A 16197-nucleotide genomic window follows, 5' to 3' on the forward strand; every position below is an offset into this window, starting at 1 on the left:
AAATGACTCTGTCCTAAAGTATGGAGCCGTGTATTTTACTACAGAAAACCCAGCTTCCTTCCACCAACCCAAATTATTCCAAGATCAAGGCCACAAGCTCAGAAGTAATTTCTTTTGGGGCCTGCTGCCCAAAGGAAAAGCAGGGTTCAATCCCACACGAGCTAAAACACACTTTATATCTACAGCATTTGGAAATGGCATACACTTCCTGTTTCGTTCCTCTCTCACCCTAGAAAATAAGGAGGAACAAATGTTGATTTTACCCTAAAACAGATATCGGACTGAATTAGCTGTTTTTTATTTTTTCCCTAATTTGAAGGAACATGAAAATCTCTATAATGCACGTTCCTCAATATCCGTGGGGGCAGTGATAGCGATGACCCGTATTTCAAAAATCTTACTATAGAAATGTAACTTAATGGTTAAAGTGAGTTCTAGCCATCGACAGTGGCATCTTCAAATTCAAAGGGCAGTTACAGCGGACGGACAGACATACAGTCGGTTCACTTGCCACCTGAGGTTCGTATTCCTAAAGAGTCTCAAGTGATACCGCTCACGCCTGACACCACACATTTATGCCAAGTAGTTGCTTCAATCAGTCAGTCCTATTTATTGAGTGTCTACTGTGTGCGGAGCACGTACAAAACACTTGGGAGAGTACAACGATGAAAAGACACCTTCCCTGCCCACCACGAGATTAAAGTTCACCCAGCATTATTAATAGTTCTATTTATTTTGTTAATGACACACAGTTAGCTTTAATTCTATCTGTTCTGACGACTTGACACCTGTCCACATGCTTTTTTTTGTTGTCTGTCTCCCCCTTCTAGACTGTGCCCCCGTTGTTGGGTAGGGACCGCCTCTATATGTTGCCAACTTGTACTTCCCAAGCACTTAGTACAGTGCTCTGCACACAGTAAGCGCTCAATAAATACGACCGAATGAATGAATATGTGTTAAAACACGTACTATGTTTCAAGGACCGTTCGAAGTTGTGGGGTGGATGGGAGTTAATCATGTCGGGCGCACTCCCTCCTGTCCCACACGGCGCTCATCGTCTAAGTAGGGAGGAGAGCAGGGATTGAATCCCCATTTTACAGAGAAAATGGAGGCACAGAGAAGTTGAAGTGACTGGCCCAAGGTCACGCGGCAGGCAAATGGCAGAGCTGGAATTAGAACCGAGGTTCTCTGCCCTTCCCACTATGCCAGGGTGCTCCTGGATTCTAACGAGAAAGAAGCTCCCTGTGGTGGTAGTAGACAAGTGTTTACTATGTGCAAGCACTGTACTAAACGCTGGGATAGATGAAGATGATCGGATCGGACAGAGATCACCCGGGGCTCACAGCTGAAAGGAAGAACTGTCCCTAGTTTCCCTGTGTTCTCTCTAATGCCTGTAATGAAAACAGGGCAGAGCCGACAGTGTCTACAGATATAGAGTCAATGAAAATGTGGAGACACCAAAAAGGTTTTGGGGGGGGGGCGGGGGGGGGGGGTAGGTGTTTTGAGTCGCATTATCTGAATGTTTTATCATCCCCTTTCTGAAAGGACTTACAACTTGCAATTATGGCATGACATCTAAGATTATGAACAAAAATCACAACGGCGGCGCATAAAAGCCGGCAAAAAGGGATCCTTTGTAGTTCAAGAAGACATTCCCAATGTCAATTTTTTTTTTTTTAACTTCTTGGCTGCCTGATGATCACGCAGGCTTGTAATCTGCCTTTTATTCCGCCTTTTGGTAGTTAAAACACACAGTCATTTATTCATTCAATAGTCATTATTGAGCGCTTACTGTGTGCAAAGCAGACCCACATGGCGATTTCATTGCGAAGGGTGCGCAGGCAAGCCACGGGTCGCACCCCGGTACCAAGGGAAACCCGACTGGCAGGGACGGAGATGGTGCTACCGGTATTGCACCGACCACCATCCATCGCTGTAATCCATTTCTTCACACAGGTTCTCAGTCCTGGAGCTTCTGTGACCGGACTGAGGCAGGTCTGTCGTTTAGATTAAGATGGGAGGCTCGATCCACTCACGACGAAGCACAGGCCCCGGCACTTTTCTGATACACGCTCCTAAGTGGAGCTGGTTACTAACGTTTGCCTATCATCGTAAGGTACAAGAACATATGGACTAGCCGATCCTCCGAGATATGCAACAGATGTGTCTTTTTACTGAAAATGTTCTACGTTGTCGCATTTCCAACCTTATTATTCATGACACACTAGATTAATTGGTAATAGTCATTTTTTTCAACACGAAGAATATTTCCAGAAGAGCTGAATGAGCTCAGATTTAATTTGGAAAACAAACGATAAGCTATCTGTTTCAATTACATCCCCGGCTATAGGCCGAATTACTTTCTAAGTACGGTGATGATAAGAGGGGCATTAAGAACAACTGAGGGTACAGAAATACATTTGGAAGCCTATTTTCAGCAACAAGTCGCATCATTTAGTCTGTCTGGTGGCCTACTTGAGGCCTGGTATGAAATATGTCTGTGCTGCAGGGAAATATCGGCAGACATAAGTCAGGGAGAGCAAAATCTGCTACCTGAGTATATCGTGTCACTGCTTGTAAACTGCGAAAAGTATGTAAAGGGCAAAATTTCACCAAGTACTTGCTTAAATTACCACTCAGATTTCTGAGAAGCGACGTGGCTCGGTGGAAAGAGCGCGGGCTTTGGAGTCAGGGGTCATGGGTTCAAATCCCAACTCTGCCAGTTGTCAGCTGTGTGACTTTGGGCAAGTCATTTCACTTCTCTGTGCCTCAGTTACCTCATCTGTAAAATGGGGATTGACTGTGAGCCCCCCGTGGGACAACTTCATCACCTTGTAACCTCCCCGGCGCTTAGAACAGTGCTTAGCACATAGTAAGCGCTAATAATTGCCATCACTATTCCTTCTACCCACTGGCCAACTCAGCTGCCATCACCTTACTCTCTCTGAACCCAGTCTCTTCCACCGGCCGTTCTACCAAGTTACTCAGATACTTTGGATTCGACATTTCCACACTTTGGAAAGAAGGGAGTCCACCGGAAAAGTTTTCCAGCTCTCCAAACCCGGCAAGATTAAATATACGTAGCAACGATCTGTATTATATAAATAGCAGATCAGCTCAAGAATAGATGTCCAGAACACGGGGCAACGTCAGTAGATCTGCACTGCTGATGAAAACCTATGCTTATCTTCCTTCCTGTTAATATTTATTCTTTCAGAGTGGGAAAAAAATGGCAATTCATCACAATCAATTCTTTAAGGGATCCTAGACTGTGAGCCCGTAGTTGGGTAGGGACCGTCTCTATCTGTTGCCGATGTGTACTTCCCAAGCGCTCAGTCCGGTGCTCTGCACACAGTAAGCGCTCAATAAATACGATCGAATGACCGAATCAGTGGTACCATAGGAAAACTAGAAAGTGCACCTCTTCTTCAGATAAAATCCATCCTCCCCTCCAATTGAGAGAGCACGAAGAAGGTATACTGAAAACTCTGGTCACGCTATCATCCTAGGGAGATCATCATCATCAATCGTATTTATTGAGCGCTTACTGTGTGCACAGCACTGTACTAAGCGCTTGGGAAGTGCAAATTGGCAACTTATAGAGACAGTCCCTACCCAACAGTGGGCTCACAGTCTAAGGGAGATAAAACATGATCCTTCCAGGGGTGATACGTAAAGGAGAAGAAGGTACAGCACAGGCAGTGAAGCATTTAGGAACTTTTAAACGAGGTCTCCGACAAACTGCTGCAATCGGGCAAGACGAACGGACATTAAACTACGGTATTTGCAACCTGAATCTCAGGAGTTTTCGAGTAAACCCTTTACTCCAAAGTGACCCTGTTTACAGGCTGGTTTCTAAATGGTTACCCGATGCTATCAGACTAGTTATTCCCAACTAACGCCTGAAGAAGAGTGTGATTTTTAGATCCCGCCTTTGATTTTAAACGTCAATCAATACCGAATCAACCTTTGGGCCAAAAAACAACAACAACAATAACCGGACATTCCCCACAACTCTATTCACTATTCTATTTATTTTATTTGGTTAGTATGTTTGGTTTTGTTCTCTGTCTCCCCCTTTTAGACTGTGAGCCCACTGTTGGGTAGGGACTGTCTCTATATGTTGCCAACTTGTACTTCCCAAGCGCTTAGTACAGTGCTCTGCACACAGTAAGCGCTCAATAAATACGATTGATTGATTGACTAATACAAAAGCCGGTCGACGAACGAAGAAAACTAAAGACGTTTCTACCTGTATAGTAAGAACGTCAACATTTTCCTTCAACCATCTTAACCTAAAATGGCCCAAACCAAACCATGGCTACCATGATACCCTCTTCCACTGTCACTGCTCCTCTAAACTTTACTTCCCCTCTATCGTGTGTTCCGGTGGAAAAAAAGAACCAAAAACGCCGAGGAGGAGAAAAAAGGGCCAAATAACCACCCAACGGGATTCCAAAGAGGAATGTACCCTCGAATCTTACATTTCACCAGAAACCACCACTGATGGGGATACGAACGGTCAACAGACGCGTTCTTTGGAGGAATCCAATCCGGATAAAACATTCACAGACTTAAGAAGCTGCAAGAAGGCTGTGGGTGGACAGAGTTCACTGTCATCGTTACCGTTCGGTAGAAAGGGGAGGGGGAGGAAAAAAAAACACAAAACAACTCGGCGGTTATTTCAGGAAGAGGGAGACGTCAACCGCGACTTCGTCCTGCGCTCCGCACACGGTCGGCGCTCAATAAATACGACTGAACGACTGACTTTCCTTAGGTGCCATGAGGGTGGGAATTGGGGGAGCGATTCCCCTCCCCGCCCAACGCCGGGGAAAAGGCCCGAGTCACTGCGGTTGCGGGCTGGGGCTGGAGGGGCGTCTAATAAGCGCTTAGGCCAGGGCTCCGCACGCAGTAAGCGCTCAATAGATAGGGCTGAGTGAATGAGGGGGCTGTTTAATGGGGGCTTGGCGTCGCCCGGGCGTTTAGCCCAGTGCTCCGCCCCACGGGAAGCGCTCAATAAATAGGATTGAACGAGGGAGAGGGGTGGAGGGGGGGGGGATCACGGGGGGAAAAGAGGTGACAGAAGGGGAGGAGAGGGAGGGAGAGGCAGGGAGGGAGAGGGAGAGAGGGAGAGGGATATATATATATATATTGAGGTGACAGAAGGGGGGAGGAGAGAGAGAGAGAGGGAGGGAAAGGGAGGGAGAAAGGGAGGGAGAGAGGGAGGGAAAGGGATATATATATATATATATATATACATATATATATATATATACATAAATCTGAGGTGACAAAAGGGGAGGTGAGAGAGGGAGGGAGGGAGGGAGGGAGATATATATATATATATCTGAGGTGACAAAAGGGGAGGTGAGAGAGGGAGGGAGAGAGAGGGAGGGAGAGAGGGAGGGAGGGAGAAGGAGAGGGAGGGAGGGAGGGAGGGAGAAGGAGAGGGAGGGAGGAGAGGGAGGGAGATATATATATATATATCTGAGGTGACAGAAGAGGAGGAGAGAGAGGGAGGGAGGGAGAAGGAGGGAGAGAAGGAGAGGAAGATATATATATCTATATATATATATATATATATATATATATATCTGAGGTGACAGAGAGGGAGGAGAGAGGGAGGGGGAGAGAGAGAGGGAGGGAGACAGAGAGAGGGAGATATATATAATATACATATATATATATAATATATCTGAGGTGACAGAAGGGGAGGAGAGAGAGGGAGGGAGGGAGGGAGAGAGAGGGAGGGAGGGAGAGGGGGGAGAGAGAGGGAGAGAGAGAAGGAGATAGATATATATATATCTGAGGTGACAGAAGGGGAGGAGAGAGAGAGAGAGAGAGAGCGAGAGGAAGAGGGAGATATCTATGTATATATGTATGTATGTATGTATGTATATGCCGGGCCTACCGCCCTCCCGGGAAGCGGAGGCTGCGGAGGGGCGGGTGGGCATCACCTCAGGGGCCGCGGGGCCGCGGAGCCAACCCCGGGCCGGAGCCGGACGGAAGCGGCGCCCCGAGGCAGGGGAGGCAGGGGAGGACGACGAGGAGGCGGAGGAGGCGGAGGAGCGGGTACCGAGGAGGGCCGCGGCCGGAGGGCCGCGCGTTGCGGGCGCCTGACCTGGCAGAAGCGTCGGCAGTAGTCGCGGCTGCTGATGGCGGCGGGTCCGGGCGGCGGCTCGGCGATGGCTTCGAGCTCTTCCCCGAGGCGCTCGGCCTCCTGGTCGCTCTCCTCCTCCGCCATGAGGCTGAGGCCGCCCGGCGCGTCCCGGCCCCGCTCCCCGCCCCCGGGCCCCGTCACTCACACGCACGCTCACACACCCACACTCACACACACACACACACAGACACACACTCCCCCGGCCGGGCGGGCGGGCGGGCGCGCGCGCGGCGGGGCTGCGGGGGCCCCACTTCCGGCCCCGCCCCGCGCTCCCATTGGCCGGCGGGGCCGTCGCTCAGCGCGCGGTCGGTCCGTCCTTCCGGCCCGCCCTCTTTCCCTCAGACCGGCCCGACGGCCCGGGGCCGCCCTCCGTGCTTCGCCATAGGAGCGGGCCGGGGCGGAGCTATCAACCCGGCCCAGCCCATCCGATCCGGTGTCTCCGTCCGTCCGCCCGCCCGCCCGCCCTTCCGGCTTGTTATCCCCTCCCCCGGCGGCGGCGGCGGCGGCGGGCCGAGCCTCACGGTACCGACAGGGCGGGCGGACGAGCGAGGCCCCCGGGGTGTGGAGAAGCTGAGGGCGGCCTGAGGCGGCAGAGGGGGGGGAGGGGCTCCGCCCGTCAGGCCAACGCCGCCGCCGTTTCCGCCGAGGCGCTTCGGGCCCAGGTAGGCCCCGCCAACGGCGGCCGCGTTGCCCCTTCCTTCCCTCCCACCCCATCTATTTATTTTATTTTGTTAATATGTCCTGTTTTGTTGTCCGTCTCCCCCTTCTAGTCTGTGAGCCCGCTGTGGGACGGGGACCGGCCCTCCATGTTGCCAACTTGGCCTTCCCAAGCGCCTAGTCCAGTGCTCTGCAACACAGTAAGCGCTCAATCAATACGATTGAATGAATGAATTTATCCCCCTGACTTACCTCCTTCCCCTCCCCACAGCACCTGTATATATGCATATATGTGTGTACGTATTTATTACTCTATTTTATTTTGTTAATATGTTTTGTTTTGTCGTCCGTCTCCCCCTTCTAGCCTGTGAGCCCGCTGTGGGACGGGGACCGGCCCTCCATGTTGCCAACTTGTCCTTCCCAAGCGCCTAGTCCAGTGCTCTGCACACAGTAATCGCCCAATCAATAAAATTGACTGAATGAATCAATCCCCCCCGACTTACCTCCTTCCCCTTCCCACAGCACCTGTATAGATGCATATATGTGTGTACATATTTATTACCCTATTTTATTTTGTTAATATGTTTTGTTTTGTTGTGCGCCTCCCCCTTCTAGACTGTGAGCCCGCTGTGGGGTAGGGACCGTCCCTAGATGTTGCCAGCTTGTCCTTCCCAAGCGCCTAGTACCGTGCTCTGCACACAGTAATCGCCCAATCAATAAAATTGAATGAATGAATGAATCCCCCCCCCGACTTACCTCCTTCCCCTCCCCACAGCACCTGTGTAGATGCATATATGTGTGTACGTATTTATCACCCTATTTTATTTTGTTAATGTGTTTTGTTTTCCCGTCCGTCTCCCCCTTCTAGTCTGTGAGCCCGCTGTGGGACAGGGACCGTCTCTACATGTTGCCAACTTGTCCTTCCCAAGCGCTTAGTCCAGTGCTCTGCACACAGTAAACGCTCGATCAATATGAATGAATGAATCCCCCTCGCCTTACTTCCTTCCCCTCCCCACAGGACCCGTATATATGTATATATGTTTGTACGTATTGGTTACTCTATTTCATTTATACATATGGACTCTTTTATTTTGTTAATATGTTTTGTTGTTATCCGTCTCCCCCTTCTAGCCTGTGAGCCCGCTGTGGAGTAGGGACCATCCCTAGATGTTGCCAACTTGTCCTTCCCAAGCGCCTAGTCCAGTGCTCTGCACACAGTAAGCACTCAATAAATACGATTGATTGATGATGATGATGGCGTTTACTTAAAATATTAACATATTTTGTTAATATGTTTTGTTTTGTTGTCCGTCTCCCCCTTCTAGACTGTGAGCCCACTGTTGGGTAGGGACCGTCTCTCGATGTTGCCAACTTGGACTTCCCAAGTGCTTAGTACAGTGCTCTACACACAGTAAGCGCTCAATCAATACGATTGAATGAATGAATCCCCCCCCACCTTACCTCCTTCCCCTCCCCACAGCACCTGTATATATGTTTGCACGTATTTATTACTCTATTTACTTTATTTTATTTTGTTAATTTGTTTTGTTGTCTGTCTCCCCCTTCTAGACTGTGAGCCCGCTGTTGGGTAGGGACCGTCTCTCGATGTTGCCAACTTGGACTTCCCAAGCGCTTAGTCCAGTGCTCTGCACACAGTATATGCTCAGTAAATACGATTGATGATGACGACGATGATGACGTTTACTTAAAATATTAACATGTTTTGTTAATATGTTTTGTTTTGTCCGTCTCCCCCTTCTATACTGTGAACCCGCTGTTGGGTAGGGGCCGTCTCTATATGTTGCCAACTTGTACTTCCCAAGTGCCTAGTACAGTGCTCTGCACACAGTAAGTGCTCAATCAATACGATTGAATGAATGAATTTATCCCCCCTGACTTACCTCCTTCCCCTCCCCACAGCACCTGTATATATGCATATATGTTTGTACGTATTTATTACTCTATTTTATTTTGTTAATATGTTTTGTTTTGTTGTCCCTCTCCCCCTTCTAGACTGTGAGCCCTCTGTTGGGTAGGGGCCGTCTCTATATGTTGCCAACTTGTCCTTCCCAAGTGCTTAGTCCAGTGCTCTGTACACAGTAAGCACTCAACCAATGTGAATGAATGAATGAATCCCCCCTGCCTTACCTCCTTCCCCTCCCCACAGCACCTGTATATATGTTTGTACGTATTTATTACTCTATGTACTTTATTTTATTTTGTTAATATGTTTTGTTTTGTTGTCCGTCTCCCCTTTCTAGACTGTGAGCCCGCTGTTGGGTACGGTCCGCCTCTATATGTTGCCACCTGTCCACGTGTTTTGTTTTGTTGTCCGTCTCCCCCTTCTAGACTGTAAGCCCATAATTGGGTAGGGACCGTATCTATATGTTGCCAACTTGTACTTCCCAAGCGCTTAGTACAGTGCTCTGCACACAGTAAGCACTCAATAAATGATTGATTGATTGATCCCCATTTTACAGATGAGGTCACCGAGGCCCTGAGAAGTGAAGTGACTTGCCCAAAGTCACACAGCTGACAAGTGGCAGAGCTGGGATTTGAACCCATGACCTCTGACTCCAAAGCCCGGGCTCTTGCCACTGAGCCACGCTGCTTCTCGACGTGGATGAAAGTGGTCGCTTTAGAGAAGGCCTGCCCAATCTACCCCCCAGTTGGCTACAAGGGCCAATAGTTGAGAAACAGTCACCCTGAATAAGATTGATTCACAGGAGGGTCGATAACTGATATTTGCACCACTGTTTCATGATGGTTCATATGTTTAATATCCCGTATTGAGAATGAAACTCTCCCACTTAGCAAAACGTGGTGGGGTGGGGGTGTCAGACGTAAGACAAGGAACAAATCTACTGGAAAATAAAGGATTAGAGGACCTTAATAGCCTTCAAGCTGTTGACAAACCTCTCCTGAACCACACTCATCTTACCCTCAATTGGGTAGGGACCTTCTCTGTATGTTGCCGACTTGTACTTCCCAAGCGCTCAGCGCAGTGCTCTGCACACAGTAAGCGCTCAGTAAATAGGATTGAATGAATTTGCTTGTATCCATCCACCCCAGCGCTTAGTATAGTGCCTGGCCCAGAGGAAACTCTTAACAATTACTACCCTTCCTATCTTACAAACTGTATGGGACTCAGAACCGAAGAGTGACAGACATCACACGTCAGTGTGTGAGTCTAAAGAACAGAGGCCTCTAAGAACTGACCCGTAGGAGATGAAGACCGTAGTTTTGATAGTGATTTTGATGCAAAAGCTGCCTGAGAGGCGAGAGATTTTCAGTTTCAACTTGCCAACGTTTTCTAAAATGATTTTTAATCTGATTTTAAATGGTTTAAAACACGACTGGCTTCATTGGGGTACTTTGTATTCGTCTGAATTGAAAGATCCCCGTGCAGCCACTTCCGAGTGTAGGAGGAAGAGTTAGGGGTGATGGGCAGTGGGGGGAAGGGGGGAAGTGCCTTATCCATTTTAGGCCTCTGCGTATAAAGGTTTGAAAATGAAGATTCGTAGTGGGCTTAGTCCTTGAGCAGTTAAAAGCTCTAAATTCCTGGATCCACAACTGAGCACAGAAAATAGACATTTTAAGGGTTGACTCCTGGAATATAATTATTATGTTAAGTGCTTGCTGTGTGTCAAGCCATGGGGTAGATACACCCTTTAATCAAATCGGACACAGTTCCTGTCCCACACGGGGCTCACAGCAGAAAAGTACTACTGAATAGTGGTTATGTTTTGAGGAGCTATTTTTATTTTAAATTCAGTTTGGAGTTTTGGGGGTTTACCTTTTTGATACTTGTCTTTTTATTCCTCTTAACATCCTCCCCTTTGTTCATTGATTCAGTCGTATTTACTGAGCGCTTACTGTGTGCAGTGCACTGTACTAAGAGCCTGGAAGGTACAATTCAGCAATAGAGAGACAATCCCTGCCCACACCGGGCTTACGGTCTAGAAGGGGGGAGACAGACATCAAAACAAGTAAACAGGCATCAGTATAAATAGAATTTTTTTGTATATATATATATATATATATATATATATACACAATATAAATAGAATTATTGGCATCTCTGATGCCAGACAAAATCCTTGCCAGGGGAGTTATATCTAAAGCTCTGCGCTGGGCTGCCTTAAAATAAATTAAAAAAAAAAAACCTCATCTGTTAGGACAGAGATACAGTATGTTTCCATTTGTTGCTCTTAGTTGAAAAACACTAGAAATATATTCCGGTTTAAATATGATTGAGCTGGGTGCTGAGCATTTAATGAGATTTGCTCTAAGTTTTAATGGTCTTCGGTACAGTGAAATTTAGCTTCATAACTTTAATGTCCTAATGTTCACTTTTTAAATGTTTAATAGGGAACTTTCATAAGGTGTTCTTTTCCCTCCTGATTTTAGTTTGTAATGTCATTTGTCATATTTTGGGTGAAGTGCTTCACAGTAAGTGCCTAATCAATGGTATTTTGCATAGTCACTGGGCACAGAGCACTCTACTAAGCACTTGGGAGCCTACAGTAGAATTAGCAGACGCCAGTCTGTCTTCAAGAAGCTAAATACCATTTTTCCACAAAAAAAGTGTACTTTAGGGAGGCCTTTAATCTCAGGCCTCTTTATCTTCAGTGTGTAGCCGCTGGCAGACAACTTGTATTCCTACAATTTCTCACCTATCTCTCTCTCTCTCTCATTTTAAAAGAAACTTATTGAAAACCATCATGGAGCGATTTGTAGTAACATCCCCTCCTACTCGCAACCGTTCTAAGACTGCCTTGTACGTAACTCCCCGGGATCGTGTCACTGAGTTTGGAGGTGAATTACATGAAGACGGAGGGAAACTATTCTGCACTTCCTGCAATGTGGTACTGAATCACGTTCGCAAGTCTGCCATCAGCGACCACCTCAAGTCCAAGACTCACACGAAACGGAAGGCGGAATTTGAAGAGCAGGGTGTGAGGAAGAAGCAGAGACCCCTGACAGCTTCTCTTCAGTGCAACAGTACTGCGCAGACAGAGAAAATCAGTGTTATCCAGGACTTTGTGAAAATGTGCCTGGAAGCCAACATCCCCCTCGAGAAGGCCGATCACCCAGCCGTTCGTGCTTTCCTGTCTCGCCACGTGAAGAACGGTGGCTCCATACCTAAGTCAGACCAGCTAAGGAGAGCGTACCTGCCCGATGGATACGAAAATGAGAATCAGCTCCTCAACTCACAAGATTGTTGACCTGGAGGTGACATCGTTGTGAGCAAGGCAAATGATGTGGAGTATTAAAGTTATGTATTGATTGTGTGGTTCATTTTTATATTTATTTCATTAAAATCATGTGATACTGAATAGTTTTGCAACGTGTATATAGCTGAGAAAGTGACAACCTCACTGCAGAACTCAACTGAACTGTCACCAGTGACAGCTGCCTGAACTTAAGTTTTTAGTGTGGTAGAACACCTGAAACCAGACAGTTACCTAAAATTGATGGTTTCCCCTCAGAAAGCTTATGCATAGAAGACCTCTTCTAACTTTCTTTTCGATCTGTTATGGCATGTTTTTAATGTTCCCTGATTTGTGGGGGTGGGGGTGAGCACGGTGACAAAGAAAAAGAGCATAGAAAACTGTTGAAGCTACTGTTGGTAAAAATGTTTGTGCTTTGAGCAACCTCGAATGGAACGGAAATATGAACTACTGGTGCCTTTGGTTTTTATCAGTTTCAAGTGATAGACTTCAGGGCACAGGTGCCCACTCTTTATGGGTCAAGACCCACACAGTTTTTTGAGCTGGACATCCAGCCGTGGTCATCCCAGGTCTCCAACAAGCCTTGAGAGCTTCCAGTCAGGACCGTCAGGGTCCAAAATATTGGCTCTCTAGTGTCTTGGATTGATGGAGCCGGTCTCTTCCTAGTCCTCATCCTTCCTTCATTCCTTGCTCCCTTTTGCCCCCGCACCCCCTCCATAATAAGAAAAGTCGGCACCTCTGCCTCATGATGGTTGTAGGCTATCTTTTCTACTTCGCTCCTTCTTTTCCTCCTTGCTTCTAGATTTTGTTTTAGTGGTACCTATTAAGTGACCAAAGGACTGACATGTTCATTTTAACATGTGCCAAAAACCAGAGAGAGTTCTCGGCCTAAATTCTGAATGCCAGTCAAGTTGAATACACTATGATAGTTTGGACTCTACTGCATAAAGCCCCGTATACAAGCACGGTCTTTTTCCATCTACCTTATCTGTCCGTTGGCTCTGCAAAAGCTTTTTTGCTTAGTGTCCAAGTTATGGGTGAGTGGAAAGGCAGGCTTGGCGTTTTCATTTAACTGGTGAAGGTTAATTATCTTGTTACAGAATAATGTTACCCTGAGAAACTAACACTCTATCTCTAGCCTGTGATTCAGTTCATACAGAAATTGACCTGATTCAGTTAGCTTTTCCGTTTTTGACCTTACCCAAGTCTATACAACCTAGAAATAAGTGAACTTCCCTAAGAGTTACTTTCATATAAAACATTGCTTTAGGTACTGCAAGGGTTTTTCTGCCATTGATTGGAAATTTAAAAATGTATTTGTTTGGCAACAGCCTATCATGCATAAATGTGTTGGGGGAAATGTCCATCTGGAAAACGATCTGCCACGTGCAGAAGTTTGTTCTCTTGAGCCTAAATATCTATCTCAGCGAGACTGTCAAAATTGCTAAGCAGCACTTCTGTAGACTCCACATGCAAGCCACCGGACAGCTGGAGTGTAACCTTTTTTTTAAGTTAACCACCCGCTAATTTAAGCTGCTATTGTTTTGAAAGCCCCCTTAAATTGCTTCAAGATATATGTTAGAAACGCATTTGCGGAATTATATCACTGCTCATATATCGAAATGAAAGTGAAAGTGTTCTCTCTGCTTTCACAGTGTACACATTTTACTGATCTAGGAAATACACTCTGTGAATGTTGAAATCTAACTCTGTAAGGAAGTGCTGTCGAGTCGCTAATCCGTTCAGAAAGGTCCTCATAATTTTTCTATAGAACAATAGTGTTTCCCACAAAATGAACATACTCCCTTGCAAAAAAAAAAAAAGTGTAGCACTTACATGACTTCCATATTCGCTTTCGTCCCTCACTCCTAATCTGTGGTGAGCGGGCGCAACGGGTTTTCCGAGCAGTGCTATCTATTTATGAAGCACACATTAAGAACTTGACTAACCTGTGTGTTTTTAGTTCATTTTGGTAGGTAGTTGTGTTTCTTTTGGAGCATCTAAGAGGACCCTACATAAATCCGAGAGACGGATGAACGTCCTAAAGCACTGCTTTTTAAAAGTCTTTTCAAAGGACGAAATAGGAAAATAGGCTTCTTGCTAATGATATGTAAATCCGTGTAATTTTTGTTCCACTCAGTTTTTCAGTGTTCATTTTACTTTGAAGGCAAACTAGTAGTGGCAGCAAACTTTAGGAGTTAGTCCTACGTTGAATAGCTTGATAGTGCTTCCATTGCAAGTGCAGTCAGCAGGTAACATTACAGTTACATGTTACTCTATTATTGTTACTCATTGCTAATTAAGTGATGTTATTATTTTTCTTTAAGTGATTGCCCATATTTTGATGCACTTTAGGCATCAAAACCATCATTAATTGCATTTATCATATTTAGGGTCAGAGCCCATCTACCTGTTCCAAGGATTATGGGAATGTACCTTTTGAGGCCTTTTCTTTTTTTATCTTTAAATGATAGTTAATGTTTTTATGATTAAGAATTTTTTTTCCTCTTGAGACCGATTTACATGGTCTCGGGGCTTATAAAAAATGTAAGGTAAATTGCTAAATGTTAACTTTTCCAAAGCTGGTTCCAGTCAGTGAAACCACTGTTCGTGTAATGGATAGAATAAAGAGGAAATATCTGAAAGCCGCCTCTGAGGTGTATTGGAGGTTTTCTACAGTTCTTTCAACTTTAACTATGTAGTGTTAGTGTAATGCTATACTCTTGAAGAAATAGCCTTTTTCTATTTCGTAAATTGTATGCATACTATAAGGGTGGCTAATGTTTCATTTACAGACTGCCTTGAAGACAAGCTTACCTGTGAATAGTAAATGTTTCTAAAGTATGATAGTATGTCTTCCAAAAATTCATTGTATGCTTATAATAAATTGTTTACATATCGTTTAGAAAGTAAAATTCGCCATAGGGTTTCTGATTCTGCAGGGAATAAAGGAAAGCCGGAAGGTTCTGTAAACATTTCTTAGAAGGGGAAACTTTAGGAGGCTTGCAAATGGTAAAGAACCTGAGTGTTGATAGATGTTTTTTAAATGACCACCACTGAACCTTCTGCAAATGCCATTTCTCAAATAATGTTTTTAACATTATTTAAATGGTTTAAGAGGTTTATAAACTGGGATCAGAACAAAATTTCCTTCAAAATTCTGCACTTCACCCAAGTTCAAATTCAGTAGATTAGTCGATGATTTGAGCTTGGTTTTTTTGACATCTGAAAAAGCTAATCTTTTTCCACAGGCGGTACTGGCAAGTATTTTGGAGAGAAATTTTCCATATCTGGCTGATTTTGAAAGTGCGTTATGTGGGGAAAAAACTGTGCAAGTGGCCCCCAAATTTTTTAAATCAAATAATTTCATGATTATTTTACTTTGGTCTCTCTTGAATCCTGCATTTTGCCACCGCCCCCCGCCCCCCCCGTGATCAAAAAAATCGCTTGAATGCATCAACCTAAACTAGTCAGAAACAGTTGCTTAAATTTGCAGTTGAACTTCCAATGGAAAGCTTTTTGGCTTAAAGTAACAACTACAAATGTTTCTATTTTGGTCATTAATAAAGTGAATAGAGAAGTGGCTTTCTTAAACCCTGGTCTCTTTTATGCCATACTATCATAAGTTTCTGAAGGAAATACAACTCTTAATGATATTCTACTCATATTCAGAGTACTGTACTAATAGTTTACTATGTTCATTTTGTATTCAGTGCTATACTTTCTTTGCTCATGCATGTATCCTGAGTATTAATGTCTATGTCGCTTTTAAAGTTTTGTCGGTCTGTGACTTTTAGAAATAAATTTTTTTTAAAAAAATGTAATTGAAATGTCAGGGTGTTTGTGTAAGCATAGCCTGGTCATTTCTGGGAATTTTTTTTTTTTAAGAGTTGAAAAATGGATACGCTTTGTTAGATTTCCCTTTATTGTTGAATTGCAAGTGCACAAAATCATAGCCTGCAATTTTTCCTGATTGATTTTACCTCCTGAGCCATCAGATAAGAGGGCCTCTAAAAATCAATGGTATTTATTGGGTGCTTCCTGTATGCGGAGCACTGTAACTTCCACCCTGAATAAAGTACAGCCCTACGAGGGCCAGGCTCCCCAAAGATATGACACAGAAGATTTCCTAATCAATTTCAGGTG

The 16197-nt window shown here is 45.3% G+C and overlaps 2 protein-coding genes across 2 annotated transcripts in view; one reads left to right on the forward strand and one right to left on the reverse strand.

Moving 5' to 3' along the window:
* The window catches only part of ZNF654 (zinc finger protein 654), a 38119-nt gene extending 31875 nt beyond the window's left edge, over positions 1–6244 (reverse strand). The window contains exon 1 of the mRNA XM_038766233.1: positions 6122–6244. Coding sequence (XP_038622161.1) covers positions 6122–6244 — 123 coding nt within the window. The remainder of the gene's footprint in view (positions 1–6121) is intronic.
* A 415-nt stretch (positions 6245–6659) lies between these two features.
* CGGBP1 (CGG triplet repeat binding protein 1) lies at positions 6660–15875 on the forward strand. Its single transcript, XM_038766216.1, has 2 exons — positions 6660–6822; positions 11523–15875. Exon 2 carries the CDS (start codon positions 11542–11544, stop codon positions 12043–12045), a length of 504 nt encoding a protein of 167 aa, XP_038622144.1. The 5' UTR covers positions 6660–6822; positions 11523–11541; the 3' UTR covers positions 12046–15875.
* The last annotated feature ends 322 nt before the right edge of the window (positions 15876–16197 follow it).

Source organism: Tachyglossus aculeatus, chromosome 24 (genome assembly GCF_015852505.1).
Source record: "Tachyglossus aculeatus isolate mTacAcu1 chromosome 24, mTacAcu1.pri, whole genome shotgun sequence".
NCBI lineage: Eukaryota > Metazoa > Chordata > Mammalia > Monotremata > Tachyglossidae > Tachyglossus > Tachyglossus aculeatus.